The sequence below is a fragment of the Chionomys nivalis genome, chromosome 11 (assembly GCF_950005125.1).
Source record: "Chionomys nivalis chromosome 11, mChiNiv1.1, whole genome shotgun sequence".
Classification (NCBI taxonomy): domain Eukaryota; kingdom Metazoa; phylum Chordata; class Mammalia; order Rodentia; family Cricetidae; genus Chionomys; species Chionomys nivalis.
Window position 1 is genome coordinate 22,763,271 of NC_080096.1, and position 20,071 is coordinate 22,783,341.

Genomic DNA, 20,071 nt, shown 5'->3' on the forward strand with positions numbered 1-20,071 from the left:
TTCCCTTTTTTCTTTTTCTCTCTTCCTCTTTTTCCCTTCCCCTCCTTCCTCCTTCCTTCTCTCTAATTGCTGGGGCAAAACCTGGAGCCTTGAGCATCCAGGAAGGCTTTCACTGAGCCGAACCCCAGTCCTGCTCTCATTGATGGGTAATAGAGAGACTTCACGAAAACTGAGAAGCCCTGTAGCAGCAGCCGGTGGTGGCCCATACCTTGGTCCCAGCACTTGGGAGGCAGAAGCAGGCAAAGTTCTGTGATTTGGTCAGCCTGGTCTATATAGTGGGTTCTAGGCTAGCCATGGCTACATTTGAGATAAGAGAGAGAGAGAGGGAGAGAGAGCGATTGAAGCCAACCCTGTGAATGCCAGGGAGGCCGAGGGTTAGAAGTGGAGCTACATGCTGCCCTTCAGCTATGGGTAGCTCCTTCAGCTGCCGGAAGCTTTTCGGTGATTGCCAACAGAACCTAGGGCTCCTTAGAGTGAAGCTTGGAATCACAGGACCTGTCCCAACAGAGACTCAGAGAAGACAGTGAGCTACCCGAAATCCCAGCAAAGTAACAGCAGAGTCCAGCGCTCCCAGCTCCCAGGCAGCCAGACCCCATTCCCTTGCCTGAAGAGCTAGCACCGCAAAGGGGACAGGGAGCTAGCCAGCCTTCCCTCTTGACTTCCTTGACTCGGGTCTTGGGAGGAGGGCCAAGTCGGCTGTGGATGATGCTTTTCTTATCCTGCTGCAGCTTCCTTTCTGGGAACCAGGAACCTGATTCTGGGCAAAGACAATAAAATTCATCCAAAGGGCTCCTCCTGCCCCCAGCCGGATGGGCATCACGTGGCCCCCAGTTAGCAGACCAGGAAAATTCCATCTCTTGCACACTTAGCTTCACACACCCATCTGCTCACTCACCCTGGCACACTTAGCCTTGCTCGCCCACCATCTGCATTCGTCACCGCACACACCTGGCACACTTTCTCACCCTCAGCCTCTTCCACCTCTCCTAAAGTCTTTCCCTCGCTGCCCCATTGACGACCCTAGACCTACCATGTCCCTGGAGCCACTCAAGTTCCAGGCAGTGGGGGAGGATGAGGAGGATGAGGAGGAGAGCTTAGATTCTGTGAAGGCATTGACAGCCAAGCTTCAGCTCCAGACCCGAAGACCCTCATATCTGGAGTGGACTGCCAGAGTCCAGAGCCGGGCCTGGTGCAGAGTCCAAGCCAGACCGGAGCCAGAAAGACCTGGAGCCATCTGTGGCTTCGACTCCATGGATTCTGCACTTGAGTGGCTCAGAAAGGAGCTGGTGAGTCCATTGGGCTAGACAGATTGGCACAGGATCTCCATGTCAGTCCTCTGTGGGGTTGGGAGGAGGTGAGAATGGACCACTCTCCAAAGCAAGTCCTCGCTGCTGTACCCTCGGACAGAGGAGCCAGGAATTCAGTCATGTTTTTGTGGAGCCAACCCTGGATTAATAGACCCCAGAGCAAAGGTTCTCAGCCTGTGGGTTGCGATCCCTATTTGTGGGGGTCAAATGACCCTTTCACGGGTTGCATATCAGATATCTTGCATATCAGATATTTATATTAGATTCATAACAGCAGCAAAGTTACAGTTCTGAAGTAGCAAAGAAAATAATTTTATGTTGGGGTCACCACAACTCTAAAGGGTCTCAGCATTAAGAAGGTTGAGAACAGCTGCCATAAAGAGACAGCCAAGGAGAAAGTGGACCCTGACTGGGCTGTTGGTAGAATCTTAGGAGGGGAGAGTTAAATATCAGCTGTCAACCCAACATATGCAAACATGTAAGGTTGTCCAGTGCAGCTCAGTAAGTCCTCTTAGTTGATCTGTGATGACGTACCAGACAGCTGTATTTGCATTCTTATGGTTCCGTGGCTTGCTTTGGGGACCACCAATCCGGAACAAGCTCTGAGAGCTGGGGAAAGACGAAGGTAGGTGAGAAGGGGCTTCGGAGCTGTTCTGTCCTAAAGTGTTCACAGAAAGGAAACAAACGGTGGCCGGTGAGGCTGGAGGCTGGCCCAGCACGCTCACGCCCCCTTTCGGTCACAGCAGGAGATGCGTGCTCAGGACCGGCAGCTGGCGGGGCAGCTGCTGAAGCTGCGGGCCCAGCTGCACCGACTGAAAGTGGACCAAGCCTGTCACCTGCACCAGGAGCTGCTGGATGAGGCAGAGCTGGAGCTGGAGCTCGAGTCTGGGATTGGCCTGGCTCTGGCCCCACCACTGCGGCATCTGGGACTCACGCGCATGAACATCACTGCCAGGCGCTTCACCCTCTGTTGAGGACCCTTGGGTGTCTATCTGGGAAGAAGGAAGGAAGAGGTGGCCCTGTGGCTCCGGCATCTGCTGGGGGAGAGGGCACACTTAGGTTTCTGAAAGTTGAATTCAGAGAGCACAAAGCCCCAGGGTGAGGGAAAGAGAGGGAGCTCAGGCCCCAGATGTCTTAATAAAAACCCATTGCATACCATCAAAGCTTCTGCAGTCCTTCACTGACTTTTTGGATTTTTGTTTGTTTATTTGTTTTCTGTTTTTGGTTGTTTTTTTTTTTTTTTTGAAACAACAAAAAATCCAAAAATAAATGGAAATAATAAGCTGCTAATTCTTCTTACCCCACAGGCGGCTAGATATGTCTTGCTTTGGCCACCCTTGCTACCATTCTCCAGTCAGGGTAGCTACCTGGTCCTGTATCAGGTCTGGGGAACACAGCTGTCGGCTCTGTCACTCAAAACCTTTTTTCTTTTTTTCCTGTGTCTCTCAGTCTTTGTTTCTGTGTTACTCTTTTTGTCTGACTTTCCAACTCAGGCTTCCTCCCCCCCCACACCCATTTCCTGTTCCCCCCTTCCCTCTGCAGCGGAGGTGCATACAGCTTCAGCTTCCAGCTCGCAAACCCCAACAATACTCTGTGGGCTCCCCTCCCCCACCTGCTCACTCAGCGTGGCTCAGGACGTGACACATTTACACTTTCCTTCCAGTGAGGTCAGGACCCATTCTTGGGCCTGAGAGGGGCCCTTCGGGGTTCCTCATGTCACCGATGGCCTGGTCCCTCTGCCTGTGATGGGCACCATCCTCAGTTTGACCTGCCTGGTACTCACTGCAATGCTCTTTGCCTCCTGCTGATATCAGAATGTCTGCTGCCTGCCCCAGCTGCCTGGGCAATATGCCTGCCCTTCTACCTGTGGCAAGCTGTGCCTCCCATTAGGGGTGAGGCCTTGCCTCTACTTGAATTATCATCTTCAGCCATGTTGTCTGGCCTATGCCTCTTACTATATTCTTCAATTAATCTTCTATCTATCTATCTATCTATCTATCTATCTATCTATCTATCTATCATCTATCATCTATCTAGTTAGATATTGAGACAGGGTTTCTTTATGTAGCTCTGGTTATCCTGAAACTCACTGTGTAGACCAGTCTGGCCTGGAACTCACAGAGATCTGCCTGCCTGTGCCTCTCAAATGCTGGGATTAAGCTGTGTACCTCCACGCCCTAGCCTGTCACTGTAGTCTTAAGGTCCTGGGGTTCTCCTGTATCCCTCCTGAAACAGGCTGTCAACACTTGACTGGAAGAGGCCTGCCCCATGACTCTAACACACGGTTGTCCTGTGTCCCAAGACGACCTGGATGCCGCTCTGTCAGTGCCGGTGGTTGCAGTTTTTTACCAGTTTTTTACCGTACTATATGCAACCTGTCACCAACTACTGAACTGTTGCCCGGGCTTCAGGTCTGACCAGAGATGCCTTCTGCTGTCTGACTGAATTAGAGGCCACTAAGCTAAAGGCACTAGCTCTCATCCCGTGTGACTGTAGCACTTTTCCCTTCCCTGGAAGGGAACTTGAGGCTGCCGTCCTCTGTTTATGGGGATAAAGGGGCCTTTTGGATCTCTTACCCAGGTGTATCTTGGGGTGCAGGAGGGCAGGGGAGGGGAGACTCCATCAAACATCCTTTCTTGCCAGGTATAATGGCCTGCTCCTTTGCATGGGGGAAGAAGACGCAGGCAGAGCTCTGTGAATTCAAGGCCACACTAGTTTGGTCTACCTAATAAGTTCCAGGCCAATCAGGGTTACACAGTGAGACCCTGCATTTAAAAAACTCCTCTCCTTGGTTGTTTATTATTATTATTATTATTATTATTATTATTATTATTATTACTGGCTTTTTGAGACAAGGACTTTTGTGATTCAGGCTGGCCTGAAATTCTTTATGCAACCACTCTTGCCCCCACCTCCAGAGTGCTGGGATTATAGACCCTTGGACCCCGGCTCAACTGTCTCCCATCTAGGAGCCACTCTCAGTATGAGTAGGGGCTAGCCTAGTGATGTCTGAGGACCCCAAGAGGCTGAAGGGTCTAGGGCTATGGCGGCAGGAAGCTTGGGGTGCTAGAGGCTTGTGGTTGGGTTGCTGGGGCTGGGTTGGCTGCTGAGCCCTTAGAAGGAGGCAGGAAGTCAGGGTGGAACGTGGGCGCGAGGAGACAGGTGGTGACTGCGAAGGCAAGGGGAGTTGAGACTGGGTCCAGGCAGCCAGGCCAGGCCAGGAGCATCATGTGAACGGGCCAGAAGGCTCCCAGGCTGGGCAGGTAAGGAGCATTGGGAATGACAGGCAGGGGCTACGGTGGAGCTGGACAGTAGAGGATCGCCTCTGTGTGGAGGGTCTGGCTCCATAGCTGGGCTGCGGCCTTTCAGGGACATCTTGCTAGAGGTTGGCTAGGTGGGTGGATGTCGCCTCTGCTGCCCTGTTGGCCATCATTGCTCACCTCATCTACTTCTTAGAGATCCAGCGTACGATGTCAAGTATTGAGGCGGCCACCAGCCATCAGCCGTCCAGTTCCTCGTCCTCATAGGACGAGGTTTCTGAGGTCCAAAGGTGGCCATGTGTCTGCTTCACCCACACTCCCTCAAGCTGGACAGTGGTAGCGCAGGACCTAGTGAGGGAGGGATGGCTGGGGCTGGGCTCCTCCTTCTCCTGTGGTAGACAGGGCGATGAGATGGACCTTCTTGAGTGCAGGCCCTAGGAGTCAATCCTTTGATCCGTGGGGCAGACCCGAGTGGCAGAACTCCCTAAAGAGTCACCCATGGCATCCCGATGAGAATTGACTTTGTAACCGTCATCCCGCAAGATGGAGTCGTCTCCAGGGAAACGGACATAGATGGATATGTGAGGGAAGTTTATCCAGGATGGAAGTGTCTTCCCTGGGGAAGTTGGTGGTGAATGAGGATGATGGGAGAGGGGCAGAGGAAGGGTTATTTATATCCCAGAGGGGGTACAGCAGGCTCAGGGCAAGAACTTCTGAGCTTCCATCCGGAAAGTCACCGTTCCTGTCCTGCCAAGTATCAGGACAGGATGTCCTGGCCTTCGCCCTTGTCCCCTCCTGCCTCAGGCCAGCTGTATTTGTGTGTACATGTTAGCCTTCGTGATTCTTGCTTCAGACTCTAGTGGGTAGAGGCCCAGAAACTTGTCCCCAGACACCTTCCATCTCCTCCTATTCTAACTCTAAACTTTGGGGGACAGTTTCTACCTTGACTGACTCTCCAGGTTTCCTGTGCCTTGCTGGAGATGTCCAGTAACACATTTTCCATCTTGTCAGCATATGCCAGACTTCTCCAAGATCTCTCGGCTCCTACAGGGGCGGGAAACACACGGGCTCATCCTGGGTCTCCTCTGTTCTTGAACAGGCACCAGACAACAGCAGTCCCCTGAGCCAGCCCTGTGCCGACTGACAGAGGAATCCCACAGAGTCCCTAGTCCTTGGAGCTCAGGGTAGTGGCTCTTGTCAAAGAGTCCAGAGTACTAAGGCAGCGAAAGGGTTGAGACTTCAGATGGGGGGCTGGGAGAGCTTCCTTCATGGGGATCCGGAAGCTTCCTGAATAAGGCAGTCCTGGGAAAAGCAGAGGCTCATTTTGGAGAGAGCTTAAGACACAAACCCCAGGTCCCTATCCGGTGCTGCTGCTGTCTGGGACCATGGAGGCAGAGACCTCAGAATAAATTCAAAGCTGCAAGAACCTAAGGGTGTGGTGCAGAGTTAAAAAACAAAACAAAACAAAAAAACAGTCTTCGCCAGGCGGCGGTGGCGCATGCCTTTAATCCCAGCACTCGGGAGGCAGAAGCAGGTGGATCTCTGTAAGTTTGAGACCAGCCTGGTCAACAAGAGCTAGTTCCAGGACAGGCTCCAAAGCTACAGAGAAACTCTGTCTTGAAAAACAAAACAAAATAAAACAAAGCAAACAAACAAAAAAAAACCAAAAACCAAAAAACAGTCTTCAGGGTCAGGGAGAGAGACCCAGGAACAATTCTGCGTCGGCCAGTCATTTGCTTGCTTGAGTGAGTGGTTTATCGCTCCAAATTCCAGTTTATTTACAAAGTCACAGTACCAAAGCTGTGTCCAGTGCCTGGCGAAAGCAAAGGGAGAAGGAGGACAATGTGCCCTGGTGACACTGACACACAGTAGGTGCTTGAGGGAGGCGAGGCACTTCCTCCCCCTGCAGAGTGTTTGTTCACACCCAGAATTACACCTACTGGGGCTTTGGCAAGACAGTAAACAGCCCAATCCCTCCTGCTTGTGGTATGGCTTTGCAAAAGAGTTTGTTTCCTGTATAAAGTCCAGTGTGAAAACTCAGATTCTGGTCTGAGAGAAGGGATCCATCGTAGGAGAGGGTTTCTCTCAGCCAGGCGCCATTTTGCACTGTCTATAATCCTAGCACTCAAAATGTTGAAGCAGGAACGCGGAGAGTTTAAGCCCAGCTTGGGTTACATAGCTAGACCTTGTCTTTAAAAACATGCATGCACACTCACACACGTCTTCCCTGTTCAAAGCCTCTCGTGCATCACACAAAAATATACGTGCTCAGGTTCAGCTAGAGGTAGGATCCTGCAAACCCCTATACACACCCACAGGCTGATGGCAAAGATAGCGTCCAGTGAAGTGGGAGCCTTCCTCTCCCCCCAATCTTTTTTTTTTTTTTTTTTTTTGGTTTTTCAAGACAGGGTTTCCCTGTGGTTTTGGAGCCTGTCCTGGAACTAGCTCTTGTAGACCAGGCTGGTCTTGAACTCACAGAGATCCACCTGCCTCTGCCTCCCAAGTGGTGGGATTAAAGGCGTGCGCCACCACTGCCCGGCCCTCCCCCCAATCTTTAACCACACAGGATCTCAGGCATGCTAAGTGAATGAAGCTGCACCCAGAGTCTAGAAACATGACTTTAAAAAAAGACATTTATTTTTATTTTATGTGCGTTAGTGTTTGGCCTACATGGGTATCTGTGTGTGTCGCATCCCCTAGAACTGGAGTTACAGACAGTAGTGAGCGGCCATGCAGGCGCTGAGTCCTCTAGTAAGCCAGTGCTCTTACCCACTAACCCATCTCTCCAGCCCCTAAAAATGTGATCTTTCACAGCCAGCCTCAGTGTGGGTCTGGAACATGGCAAGCTGCATTGTCAGTGTCTGCACTGAAGAAAACAAAAAACACCCCCTCCCTGTGCTCAAAAAAAAAAAAAAAAAAAGCTAGTTCCATGATGCACCTGGACAGAAAGGGTGTTAGAGCCAACTACAAGGCCTCAGTGACAAACTGTCCCACGGGAGATTCACCGTTGACACTGACTTGCTAAATCTCTGCAGGTCTCCCCCAGAGAAGACACCTGATTCAGTGTGTCTGATCCAATGTTTCCTAAAGTTCTCGGACACAAAACCATCTTTTTTTTTTCCCTCTGCTCTCTATTTCAGGCCTGGGATGAAAGGGCAGGGAACTATACAGTTGGTATGTTCTCGAAGGACTGCCACTCACAGGGTATGGTGGCACACACCTGTTACCCTAGCAGTCAGGAGATGGAGATAGGGGGAGAAGTGAGAGCAACTTGGGCTTCATAGGCAGCTGCTGTCTGAAGGGAGGAAAAAGGGGGTTTATGTTTTTCAAGACGCTTTTGCGTTGGTGGCGATGTTGTTTTTAACTTTGGTGTTAGAAATTAGCACACGACCGGCTTTGTTTTGTTTTTAAATTCAAAACAGCACAGAGGCATATCTAAAGATATTCCAGAATGCCAGGCTCCTCCATCCCCTCCTGCGCTGTGTCCCTGGGAGCCATCTGGTGTGTGTCCTGAAAGATTGTCCCTGCGGCCTCACTAAGAGGTGGAGAAAGAGGCTGAAGCCTGGGGCAGGCCAAGGTCCGGCTTGTAGTTTCCCCCACCTTTGTTTGGAGGAGGCTTCAGGCAAATTGCTTTCTTCAGTTTGAGTCTCGGTTTTGCATCTGTAAAATGGGGCTGATAGTGACCTGTGTCTCATAGGATTACAGGCAGAGTCACCTGAAGTCATTTAAATCATGCAAATTATATGAAAGAATGATTACCACCCAGCCGAGCCTCTAGATACATGTAAATGCAGGTTAATGCACGGGCCACAGTCTGTGATTGGCATGCTGCATCTGGGAGTCTCCCCCGTCTAAACATAGCTCTGATGTCAGGTTGGTGCCTGGGTAAGGGTGGTGATTTTTATGCAACTTCCTGGAAAGTGTTGTTGGGAGCTGTGGGCAATACTGATTGGAGAACAGACTGCAGGCCACACAGCCGCGGGTCAAAATGAAATGACCTGCGGAGGGACACCCTCTCTGTCCCAGAGGGCAGGCTGTGTGACGTGAACCTTTCCTGGTCTGCTCATCTCTGTTCCTTGGCACTAGACCAGAAGATTGGCAGGGCCCACTTAATTTTGGCCTGTAGATTTAGAAAGTTGCACTATGGAGGGGGGCTGGGAGATCGTCCTTAAGGTGCTTGCTGCAGCACAGGCCTGAGAACCTAAGTAGATCCCAGCAGAAGATGCCTGCAACCCCAGCGGCAGGAAGCCAGCACCAGGGAGCCAGCGCCAGGGAGCCAGTGGCAGGATCCCTGAGGCTCTCTAGCCAGCAAGACTACCTGAATGAAGAAGCTCCAGGTTCAGAGAGAGACCCCATCTCAAAAAAGGTGGGAGGAGCTGGGTGGTGGTGGTGCACAACTTTAATCCCAGCACTCAAGGCAGAGGAAGGAGGATCTCTGTGAGTTCGAGACCAGCCTGGTTTACAGAGTGAATTCCAGGATAGCCAGGGTGACACAGAGAAACCCTGTCTCAAAAAACAGCACAACAAAAAAAGTGAGAGGAAGGCAACTAAGGAAGACACCTACCATCAACCCCTCCACACTCAAGCACACACAGAGAGAGAGGATTGCAAAATTGCAGTTAGGGCTGAGGGCATAGCTCAGTGGGAGGTTCTGGGTTCAATCACTAGTACCACAAAAAGGAGGAGAAAAAGAAAGGAGGGAGGGAGGAAGAAGGAAGAGAGAGAAGGAAGGAAGGAAGGAAGGAAGGAAGGAAGGAAGGAAGGAAGGAAGGAAGGAAGGAAAGAAGTCTAAGCTCCAAGTTCTCTTTCACAGGGCAGCATCTCCCACACTGTGGCCTTTAAGATGCTGGCTATAGCCGGGCGGTGGTGGCGCACGCCTTTAATCCCAGCACTCGGGAGGCAGAGGCAGGCGGATCTCTGTGAGTTCGAGACCAGCCTGGTCTACAAGAGCTAGTTCCAGGACAGGCTCCAAAACCACAGAGAAATCCTGTCTCGAAAAAAACCAAAAAAAAAAAAAAAAAAAAAAAAAAAAAACCCAAAAAAAAGGAAAAAAAAAAGATTCTGGCTATGGAGTAATTTTGGAGACTGATGGATGAGCATGTGCAATTGCTAATTTATATCTTTTAATGTGCGCTGACGTGCATCTGCTATTTATGGCTGGTGACACCGATTTTCCATTTATGGTAGTAAAGCTTCTATTTCAGGTAAATGCATTAGAGAAGAAAAAGTGGAAGTGCACGAAATCATAAGGAAAAAGGAAATGTCAGGCCGTTCCAGCCTGGAGGCCGTAGAATGAAGCACACATACTAGCCTGGAGCAGAAATTGTTCCCATCTATTTAGTGACTTACTGTAGGCTGGTGGCACAGGCCCATTATTCTGACTGCTTGAGAGATGGAGGCAGGGGAATCAGAAGTTTAAGACCTGCTTGGCTACAGAGCAAGTTCAAGGCCAGCCTGGGCAACTTAGTGAGTCAGTCCTGTGCTGCGCCCTACGGGCCCTGCCCCAACAAAAGCAGTCACTATGGATCAAGCACTGTATGAAGGAAGCATTTTACTCCACAGGGTCTTCCATGTGTCATATTTAATGTTCATAACTGTCCAAGATGCAGGTCCCGTTTTGCTTCCTAGTTTGCAGATACAGGAATTAGGAGAGGGCCTGAGAGTTCAGAAATCTAAACTGGGTGTGGTAGCTCAAACCTGTAATCCCAGGACTTGGGAGACTGTCACAGGGGGATTGTTGTTAGTTTGAGGTCAGTTTGGCCGATATAGCAGGGTCTTGTCTCAAAAAAGTCAAGGGCGTGCTGGGAGGTGTGGGGGATGAGATGGCTCTGGAAGTTAAGGCTCTCACTGCAAACTGACAATGTGGACTAGATCCCCAGGATCCACGTGGTGGGGAGACCGCACCAGCTGCCCTCTGACTTTCACACTGGTTCCATAAAATGTCTGCCCCCACACACATACACACAATCAATAAATTACCATAATAATTGGTTTTTTAAAAGCCAAGTGTGTGGAGAGGAAGGTTTAGTCATCCTTCCAAAGACCTTTCGTCACTGAGTGACTGAGCCATCATGGAATCAAAACTGAGTCACTACGACATGGACGCAGTGAACGGAGCCTCAATAACACTTAGCCAGTAAGGTTCCCTCATCTCAAAACTCCCGTAATGCAAAGTGGACCCACAGTTAACCAGGGCAGAGACCACTACTAAAGTGCAGAATCCACTAACCACTGTGTAGCCCTTACTGATAACAGTGATTACCAAGCAGAATGAGTTCTGTGCTTAAGCCAGTCCCAGTTTTGAGAGAATAAACCCATCTTGTAGCTCAGGGGAAGAACATGTATTCAGCGTGGGTAAGGCTTTGGGCACAGGACAGTAAGCACAGTTAACTCAGCCGGCTAAGGCAAGAGGCTCACCTGGGCACTGAGACCTGTCTCCAACAAACAAACGATTTGAAGTATTGGGAAAGCCAGGAGTGCTGGCACACACCTTCAACCGCAGTGCTCTGGAGGCAGGGACAGGTAGACTTCTGTGACTTTGAGGGTAGCGTGGCTTATTTATTAATCTCTAAGCCAGGACAAATGGCTAGTCTACTGACTAGACGTTATTTATTTTGCCTGCCAAGACTAAGTTTTTAGTATCATGATGAAGTTAGTGTGGGTATGCCCTTCACGAAACACGTGTGAGATTGACAATGTTCAAATCTCAGCTGCTAAAGAAAAAAAGGCAAAAGGCAAGAAACTGTTTGTTTGTTTGTTTGTGACAGGGCTCCATTGTTTAGCTCTGATTGACCTGGAACTCACTATGTAGACCAGGCTGGCCTCGAACTCACAGACATCCGCCTGTCTCTGCCTTCAAAGTGCTGGGATTCAAGCGTGTGCCAACAACACCGGGTCACAAATGTTTTAAATGAAGCCTGGCAGATTTTGCCTTACAGTGGCCCAGCATGTATCCTGCCTATATATATTTTGTTTGTTTGTTTGTTTGTTTTTTGTTTTTTTGTTTGTTTGTTTGTTTTTTCGAGACAGGGTTTCTCTGTGGCTTTGGAACCTGTCCTGGAACTAGCTCTGTAGACCAGGCTGGTCTCGAACTCCCAGAGATCCGCCTGCCTCTGCCTCCTGAGTGCTGGGATTAAAGGCATGCTCCACCATCACCCGGCTCTGCCTATATTCTTTTTTTTTAAAAATATTTATTTATTATTTATACAATATTCTGTCTGTCCGTGTGTCTGCAGGCCACAAGAGGGCACCAAACCTCATTACAGATGGTTGTGAGCCACCATGTGGTTGCCGGGAATTGAACTCAGGACCTTTGGAAGAGCAGGCAATGCTCTTAACCACTGAGACATCTCTCCGGCCCCTCTGCCTATATTCTTGAGACAGGGTTTCTCTGTGTAGCCCTGGCTGTCATGGAACTCATACCGTAAACCAGGCTGGCCTTGAATTCTCTGTCTCGAGTGCAGGAGTTAAAGGCTTGCACCCATGACCCCCTGGCCAGAATATGCTTTCCATATTCTGTGTAAAGCAGTGGTCTGAAAATCCAAAGCAGTGGTTTATAAATTAATAGGTCTGTTGCTGGAGACGGAAAAGTGTTGCCTCTGTTTTATTTTATAAAGAGATAAAAGAAGCATACTAGGTTTGGCTTTATGAGCTAATGGCTATGAAGCTGGCAACTGTGACCAAGTCTGCAAGAATCAGAACTCATTTTGATGTGTTTGACTCCTAAACAGAATTCTGAGACCAGCAAATCTAGTCCAGGGACTCTCGAGGTGGCTCAGCGGGCAAGGTGCTTGCTGCCAAGCCTGTTATCTGAGTTCTATTCGTGGAACCCACACAGTGAAAAGAGAGAACTGACCCCTGACCTTTGTCCTCTGACCTCCACATGCATGCCATGGTATGCACACGTTTGTGGGTGCATGCACATGCACACACACAACAAATTTTAATTTATTGCCTGGCAGTGGTGGCACACACCTTTAATCTCAGAACTTGGGAGGCAGAGGCAGGTGTATCTCTGAGTTTGAGGACAGTCTGGTCTACAAAGTGAGTTTCAGGACAGCCAGGACTGTTACACAGAGAAATCCTGTCTTGAAAAATTAATTTATTATTACTATTATTTTAGGCAGGTTGTTATTATAAAGCCCTAGTTGGCCTGGAACACAATGTGTACACTGGCTTTAAACAGAGACCAGCCGGGCGGTGGTGGCGCACGCCTTTAATCCCAGCACTCAGGAGGCAGAGGCAGGCGGATCTCTGTGAGTTCGAGGCCAGCCTGGTCTACAAGAGCTAGTTCGAGGACAGGAGAAACCCTGTCTCGAAAAATAGAAAAAACAAAACAAAAAAAAAAAAACAAAAAAACAGAGAACAACCAGCTTCTGGCTTCTAAGTGCTGAAACGAAAGGCCTGGGCTACCATGCCCAGCAACAATAAAAACTAGATGGGCTGGAGAAATGGCTCAGAGGTTAAGAGCACTGACTATTCTTCCAGAGTCCTGAGTTCAATTCCCCACAGTCACATAGTGGTTCACAACCTTCTATAATAAGATCAGATGCCTTCTTCTGGTGTGCAGGCATACATGCAGATAGAACACTGTATAGATAGAACACTGTATTCATAATAAATAAATAAATCTGGCTAGACAGTGATGGTTGCACATCTTTAATCCCAGCACTTGGGAGCCAGAGGAAGGCAGATCTCTGTGAGTTCAAGGCCAGCCTGGTCTACAAAGTGAGTTCCAGGACAGTCAGAGCTGTTATACAGAGAAACATTATCTTCCAAAGCACAAAAATCAAATCAAATCAAACCAAAACCAAACCAAACAAAAACACCTAGAGAAACTGAGAGAGGATGGACTCACTTCTGACAGCCTGATGTGTTATATGTTAAATCCCACATGAACAAGGCCACTGTGTCTGCTGGCTGCGAGGCATTGTGTTGAAGAAGTAAGGTGGGAACTAAGATCCAGCTATGACCCCACTCTCTAACTTAGAAGCACTGGTTTGGCTCAGCCCTTTAGTAATGGGTGCACAGTGCCTTGTGGACTGTACACTGCCTTGAATCGACCAAGAGCATTGCAAGTCCTAGCCAGAGATGCTAGAATCCACACCACTCTCACCCTGAGCACCGTGGAGAAGGGGAGGTTCCTCACTTGCACCAGAATCTGCACTCTGTGATCTTAAGAGCCCTGAGGACTGCATTTTCTTTCTTCTTTCTTTCTCCATTTCATACAATGAGAAGTTTACATTGTTTTAATGTTGGTATCCTCATTTATTTTATTTTATTTTTTAAAAAACTCTTTAAAAATATTAGCTAGGGCCGGGCGGTGGTGGCGCACGCCTTTAATCCCAGCACTCGGGAGGCAGAGGCAGGCGGATCTCTGTGAGTTCGAGGCCAGCCTGGTCTACAAGAGCTAGTTCCAGGACAGGAACCAAAAGTTATGGAGAAAACCTGTCTCGAAAAAATCCAAAAAAAATTAGCCAGGTGTTGTTGCTGCCCGCTTTTAATCCCAGCACTCGGGAGGCAGGATAGTCAGGGCTACACAGAGAAACCCTGTCTCCAAAAAAAACCTCTTTAAAAATATGTGTACAAGTGCCTAAATGTACATGTGTTTTAGAACTCACCGAGATCCTGCTGCCTCTGCCCCCAAGTGCTGGAACTAATGAAGATGTGCTCACCACACCAAGCAATAATGGTCACGCTTCCTTTACGATGGCCACTGCTTGATATAAATAGAAACACACGGGGGTAAGAGAATACTCCATTAAGAATGGAGGGTTTTGGGCTGGAGAGATGGCTCAGTGGTTAAGAGCATTGCCTGCTCTTCCAAAGGTCCTGAGTTCAATTCCCAGCAACCACATGGTGGCTCACAACCATCTGTAATGAGGTCTGGTGCCCTCTTCTGGCCTGCAGGCATATACAGACACAATATATTGTATACATAATAAATAAATAAATAAATAAATAAATATTTTAAAAAAAAGAATGGAGGGTTTTTTGGTTTTGTTTTGTTTTTCTTTTTTTTTCTTTTTTTTTTTTTCCTTCTTTTGAGACAGGCTTTCTCTGTAGCTTTGGAGCCTGTCTCCCTCTTTTTTTTAAAAAAAAATTATTTATTATGTATACAATATTCTGGTGCCAGAAGAGAGCACCAGACCTCATTACAGATGGTTGTGAGCCACCATGTGGTTACTGGGAACTCAGGACCTTTGGAAGAGCAGGCAATGCTCTTAAGTGCTGAGCCATCTCTCCAGCCCTGGAGCCTGTCTCCCAACACCACCAGTTTAGGACGAAGGGTTCTGCCTGTAATTCCCCCCACACACACACACACAGGGTCTCTCTGTGTGGTCCTGGTTATCCTGTATCTTGCTATGTAGTAAGGCTTTGCCTCAAATTTACAGAGATCTGTCTGCTTTTGTTTCTTGAGTGCTGGGATTAAAGAGGTAGGTGACCACCCCCAGCTGTAACTTGTTTTGCTTTCGCTTTCCCCCCTCAAAAAGCAGTGTGTTGTTGAGGTCACTCAGCCCCTGTGGTTTCACGGGTCCCCCATTCTTATTGGTTATCGGCTGGTGTGTATGTAGCTTTTAAAATTGTGTGTGTGCGCACGGGTGCAGGTGTCCATCAAAGGTGGCAGTAGAGGGCATCAAATACCTTAGAGGCAGAATCACAGGTGCTTGTGAGTCACCCACAGTGGAATTTGGGAACTGAATTTGGGTCCTCTGCTAAATCGGTGTGAGCTCCTAAGTGCTGAGCCATCTCTCCAGCCCTGTGTATGTGAGTTCACATATTGTATACACATGTGTATGCAGAAGCTTCTGCACACATGTCAGTGAGGATGCCAGAGGTTAGCTGTTATTTGTTTCTTTTATGTTGTTGAAATGGGAACTCACTCTGTAGCCCTGGCTGTCCTGGAATTCACTCTGTAGACCAGGCTGGCATCGAACTCATGAGATCTGCCTGCTTCTGCCTCCTGAGTGCTGGGATTAAAGGCGTGCACCATTGCCCAGTTTATTATTATTTATTATTATCATTACTATTGGTTTTTCAAGGCAGGGTTTCTCTGTGTTGCCCTCGCCATCCTGGAACTTGTTCTGTAGATCAGGCTGGCGTCAAACTTAGAGATCCACCTGCCTCTGCTTCCTGAATGCTGGAACTAAAGGCATTCACTATCATGTCCAGCAGTATAGATCAAATTTTTTTCATTTTGGTTTTCCTTTTTTTTCCCTTTCTTTTTTTTTTCTTTCTTTTTTTTTTTTTTTTTTGGATTTTTGAGACAGGGTTTCTTAGTAGCTTTTGGTTCCTCTCCTGGAACTAGCTCTTGTAGACCAGGCTGGCCTCGAACTCACAGAGATCCGTCTGCCTCTGCCTCCCAAGTGCTGGGATTAAAGGCGTGCGCCACCACCGCCCGGTTTCATTTTGGTTTTTCAAGACAGGGTTTCACTATAAGTTTGGAGCTTGTCCTGGAATTAGCTTTTGTAGACCAGGCTGGCCTCAAACTCACAGAGATCTGCCTGCCTCCGCCTCCTGAGTGCTGGGATTAAAGGCGTCCGCCACCACCGCCTGGCTATAGATCAAAATTTTAAAAGAAGTTTTGTGTGTGTGTGTGTGCGCGCACGCGCGCATGTGTGTGTGTATGTGTGTGTGTGTGTATGTGAGTCTGGGTGAGTTCATACATACCCTATGCTTGCAGAGACCAGAAAAAGGCATCAGATTCCTTGGGACAGGAATTTCAGGTAGTTGTGAGCTGTCATAGGGGTGCTGAGAATTGAGCTGGGGTCCTCTGTAGATGCAGTAAGTACTGTAAACTGCAGAGCCATCTCTCAAGCACCCCAATCTATAGTTTAAAATTTAATCAGAGACTTAAATGGGAATACACTGAAGAAACAATATAATTTGTCAAACTGATAATTTCTCTCAGACTTTTTTTCTGGTGATGCTGTTTGTTAAACCCAAAACCACATGCTTGCTAAACAGGTGTTTTACTGCTGAACTGTACCCCTAGCCTTTCCCCCCCCTTTTTTCCTTGAGACAGGGTCTCTTTTTATGTAACCCTTGCTTTCCTAAAACTCACACTGTAGACCCAGCTGGCCTAGAACTCACAGTGATCTGCTTGCCTCTGCTCCCCGAGTGCTGGGTCTGTGCCACCATGCCTGGCTGTCAATCCTTTCCTCTTAAGATTTTTCATTTTTCTAGGCTCCTAAGACAGAGTCTGTTGTAACCTAGGCTAGTCTAGAACTCTCTTTGTAGTAGGGGATGACCTGAACTACTGATCCTCCTGCTTCTAGCTTTCTTCTAGGTTGCGCAGACTGGCCTCAAACTTCAAGGGCCCAACCTTTATTCTCCAAAAGGTCTTGGATACTATACATGGCTCTCAGTCCTTTTGTTAAAATTATTTTTTAATGTTTTAAAAAGTATATGAATCAGTTTTTTGCCATGGGTTTTGGGTCCCCTGGAACTGGAGTTAGATAGTTATGAGCTGCCATGTGGGTGCTGGAATTGAACCTGGGACCTCTGGAAGAGCAGTCAATGCTCTTAACCCTGGACCCACCTCTCTAGGCCACCTCAATCCTTTTTTTTTCCCCCAAGACAGGATTTCTCTGTAGCTTTAGGGCCTGTCCTGGAACTAGTTCTTGTAGACAAGGCTGGCCTCAAACTCACAGAGATCTGCCTGCCTCTGCCTCCTGAGTGCTGGGATTAAAGGCGTGCTCCACCACCACCTGGCTTCTCTCAGTCCTTTTTTTTTTTAAAAGATTTATTTATTTATTATGTATACAACATTCTGCCTGCGTGTATGCCCACACGCCAGAAGAGGGCGCCAGATCTCATTACAGATGGTTGGTTTTGAGCCACCATATGGTTGCTGGGAATTGAACTCAGGACCTCTGGAAGAGCAGCTGGTGCTCTTAACCACTGAGCCATCTCTCCAGCCCCTCTCAGTCCTTTTATTGTCTTAAATTTTCTTCTGTTTTGAGACAGCTTTTATGTATTTTTCATATGTATGTGAATAATTTTATGTGCATATTTTTATGTGTATGTCTGTGCATCATGTGCCAAAGGAGGCCAGAAGAGGGTGGATCTCCTGGAGCTGGAGTTCCAGATAGGTATGAACCATTATGTAGGTGCTGGGAACCAAATCTCCTGGGAGAGCAGCCAGTGTTTTAACCACTGAGCCATCTCTCTACCTTTTAAACTATGTGGAGCCTTTCTGGAGCTGGAGTTACAGTTGTGAGCTGCCCACAGTGGTGTTGTGGACTAAACCCTGGCTCTGTGCCAAAGCAGAGCATGCTCTGTAAGACTTGTGTCGTCTCTCTTGACCCAGATGGGTTTTGTGAGTTAGCTCTGGCTAGCCTCAAACTCTTGATTTTCTCACACCAGCAACCCAAATTACAACCTTGTACCATTAAGCCTTGCAGCACGTGGCATGGCTTCATTTCATTTAATTAATTTATTTAATTGGGTTTTTCGAGACAAGTTTTCTCTGTGTAGCTCTGGCTGTCCTGGAACTCACTCAGTAGACCAGGCTGGCCTCAAACTCACAGTGATCTACTTTCCTTTCTCCTGAGTGCTAGGATTAAAGGTGTGCATCACCATCGCCCAGTTTTTTATTTTTTATGTTATTTTTTTCTCCTAAGACTTTTGTTTGTTTGTTTTATTTTTCGAGACAAGGTTTCTATGTAGCTTTCGGGTCTTGCCTGGAGACCAGGCTGGCCTCAAACCATAGAGATCCACCTGTCTCTGCCTCCAGAGAGCCACCCAAGTGCTAGGATTAAAGGTGTATACCACCAACTCCCTAAGTTGTTTTATGTGTCTGTATGTCTTTTATGTGTCTGTATGTCACTTGTGTGCCTGTGCCCATGGAGGGTAGAAGATGGTGGGACATTAAATCCTTTGGAACTGAAGTTAAATGGTTGTAAGCCAGTCTGCCATGTGGGTGCTGGGATTTAAACCCAGTTCCTTTGGAAGAGCAGCCAGTACTCTTAACCACTGAGCCATCTCTCTAGGCCCTGTATCCTCCTCCTCCTCTTCTCTTTTTCTTCTCTTCCTCTTCTCCTTCTCCTCCTCCTCCTTCTCCTTTTGTTTGTTTGTTTCTGTTTTTGGTTTTTGAGACAGACTTTCTTAGCAGCTATGGATCCACTCCTGGAACTTGCTCTGTAGACCAGGCTGACCTTGAACTCACAGAGATCTGCCTGCCTCTGCCTCTCAAGTGCTGAGATTAATGGCATGAGCCACCACTGCCGGGATCTTTTTTTTCTTTAAGGATTTATTTACTTTTATTTTACGTACATTGGTGTTCTGCCTGCATGTACGTCTGTGTGAAGGTGTCAGATTCCTTGGAACTGGAATTGCAGACAATTGTGAGCTGCCAAGTGGGTGCTGGGAATTGAACCCAGATCCTTTGGAAGTGCAGCTAGTGCTCTTAACCACTGAGCCATCTCTCCATCCCCCTGCACCACTCCTCTTAACCCCAATCTTTTCTCTTGCTTTTTTCCCCCTTTGAGACACAGTTGTTACATCTCACTATGTAGCCTTGGCTGGGCTGGAACTCACTATGTAGACCAGGTTGATCTCAGTTTAGTAGAAATCTGCCTGCATCTGCTGCCCAGTGCTGAGGTGGGATCAAAGGCAGGCACCGTCACATCCGGTCTCTCTTGCCTTTCCCCAAAGCCTCCAAAAACACCAAGCCTGAGAGCCACCTTATGTTCCAAGTGCACAGTCCTTCTGAGGCTATTGCTGTGGTACCCTTAGGAAACCAGTGCTTTCCCAGGCCCGTGTGAATCACAAGCAGGGTGATTACTCACTGCCCACGCTTTTCCTGGGAGTGCCTGCTGCCTTTCTGACCATGAGATAGCCGAGCTGACAAGACAGCGCTTGTAGCCATGATGAGTCGACTCTGGCAGAGCAAAGGTTTGTCTGCCACGTGACCTCCCAAGAGTGGGGTTGAGGAAGAGTGGGCATGTTTGTGTATTTGCTTCTCGAGTCTCTGTCTCGTTTCTGAGGTAGGGTCTCTCGTACCCCAAGCTAACCTTGAACTCCTGACCCTCCTGCCTCCACCCAAGTGCTGGAAACACAGGTGTGTCCCACTTCGTTATTTAGTGCTGGTGACTGAGCTTTAGGGTGTAGGCAAAGCGCTGCCCACTGAACTACATCCGCAAGCCATTTGGAGTCTCTTGATTTAGCTTAATGTTCCATGGGTGCTTTATGTTTCTTCTATAATAGGTATATGTTGTTTAAAGTCAAATACACAGGGAGGCGACTGTGAGTCCCAGTACCTGTGGGAGCCTAGGAGTCGCTGAGCAGAGGAAACATGAACCTGAACAGCCTGACCCCCAGGCAGGGGCAGATGAGGCGGAAGGGGTGCTGTGGGGTGCCTTTCCCAGCACTAGTAAACTAAGCTAACACTATGTATGACAAGATAGGGGTGACGAGCCTCTGTAGCAGAGGAGGAAAAGCAAGGCTCCCAAGAATGCTTTCAACAAAGTCATGCAGACCAGTATTATCTTTTTGTTTTGT

General features: G+C 48.3%; 2 protein-coding genes across 2 annotated transcripts in view; both read left to right on the forward strand.

Moving 5' to 3' along the window:
* The first annotated feature begins 882 nt into the window (after window positions 1-882).
* Fam167b (family with sequence similarity 167 member B) lies at window positions 883-2,318 on the forward strand. The gene is made up of 2 exons (XM_057785318.1): window positions 883-1,286; window positions 2,051-2,318. Exons 1-2 carry the CDS (start codon window positions 1,032-1,034, stop codon window positions 2,279-2,281), a joined length of 486 nt encoding a protein of 161 aa, XP_057641301.1. The 5' UTR covers window positions 883-1,031; the 3' UTR covers window positions 2,282-2,318.
* Window positions 2,319-4,456: 2,138 nt separating this feature from the next.
* Window positions 4,457-20,071, forward strand: part of Lck (LCK proto-oncogene, Src family tyrosine kinase) — a 29,456-nt gene continuing 13,841 nt past the window's right edge. Inside the window, exon 1 of the mRNA XM_057783975.1 lies at window positions 4,457-4,570. The gene's annotated coding sequence lies outside the window, so the exon portion shown is untranslated. The remainder of the gene's footprint in view (window positions 4,571-20,071) is intronic.

Excerpts from the sequence above, each read along its gene's own strand:
- Fam167b (XM_057785318.1), top strand. The coding sequence starts at position 1,032 with ATGTCCCTGGAGCCACTCAAGTTCCAGGCAGTGGGGGAGGATGAGGAG. Across the intron at positions 1,287-2,050 it reads AGTGGCTCAGAAAGGAGCTG|CAGGAGATGCGTGCTCAGGA; the intron begins GTGAGTCCATTG and ends TTTCGGTCACAG.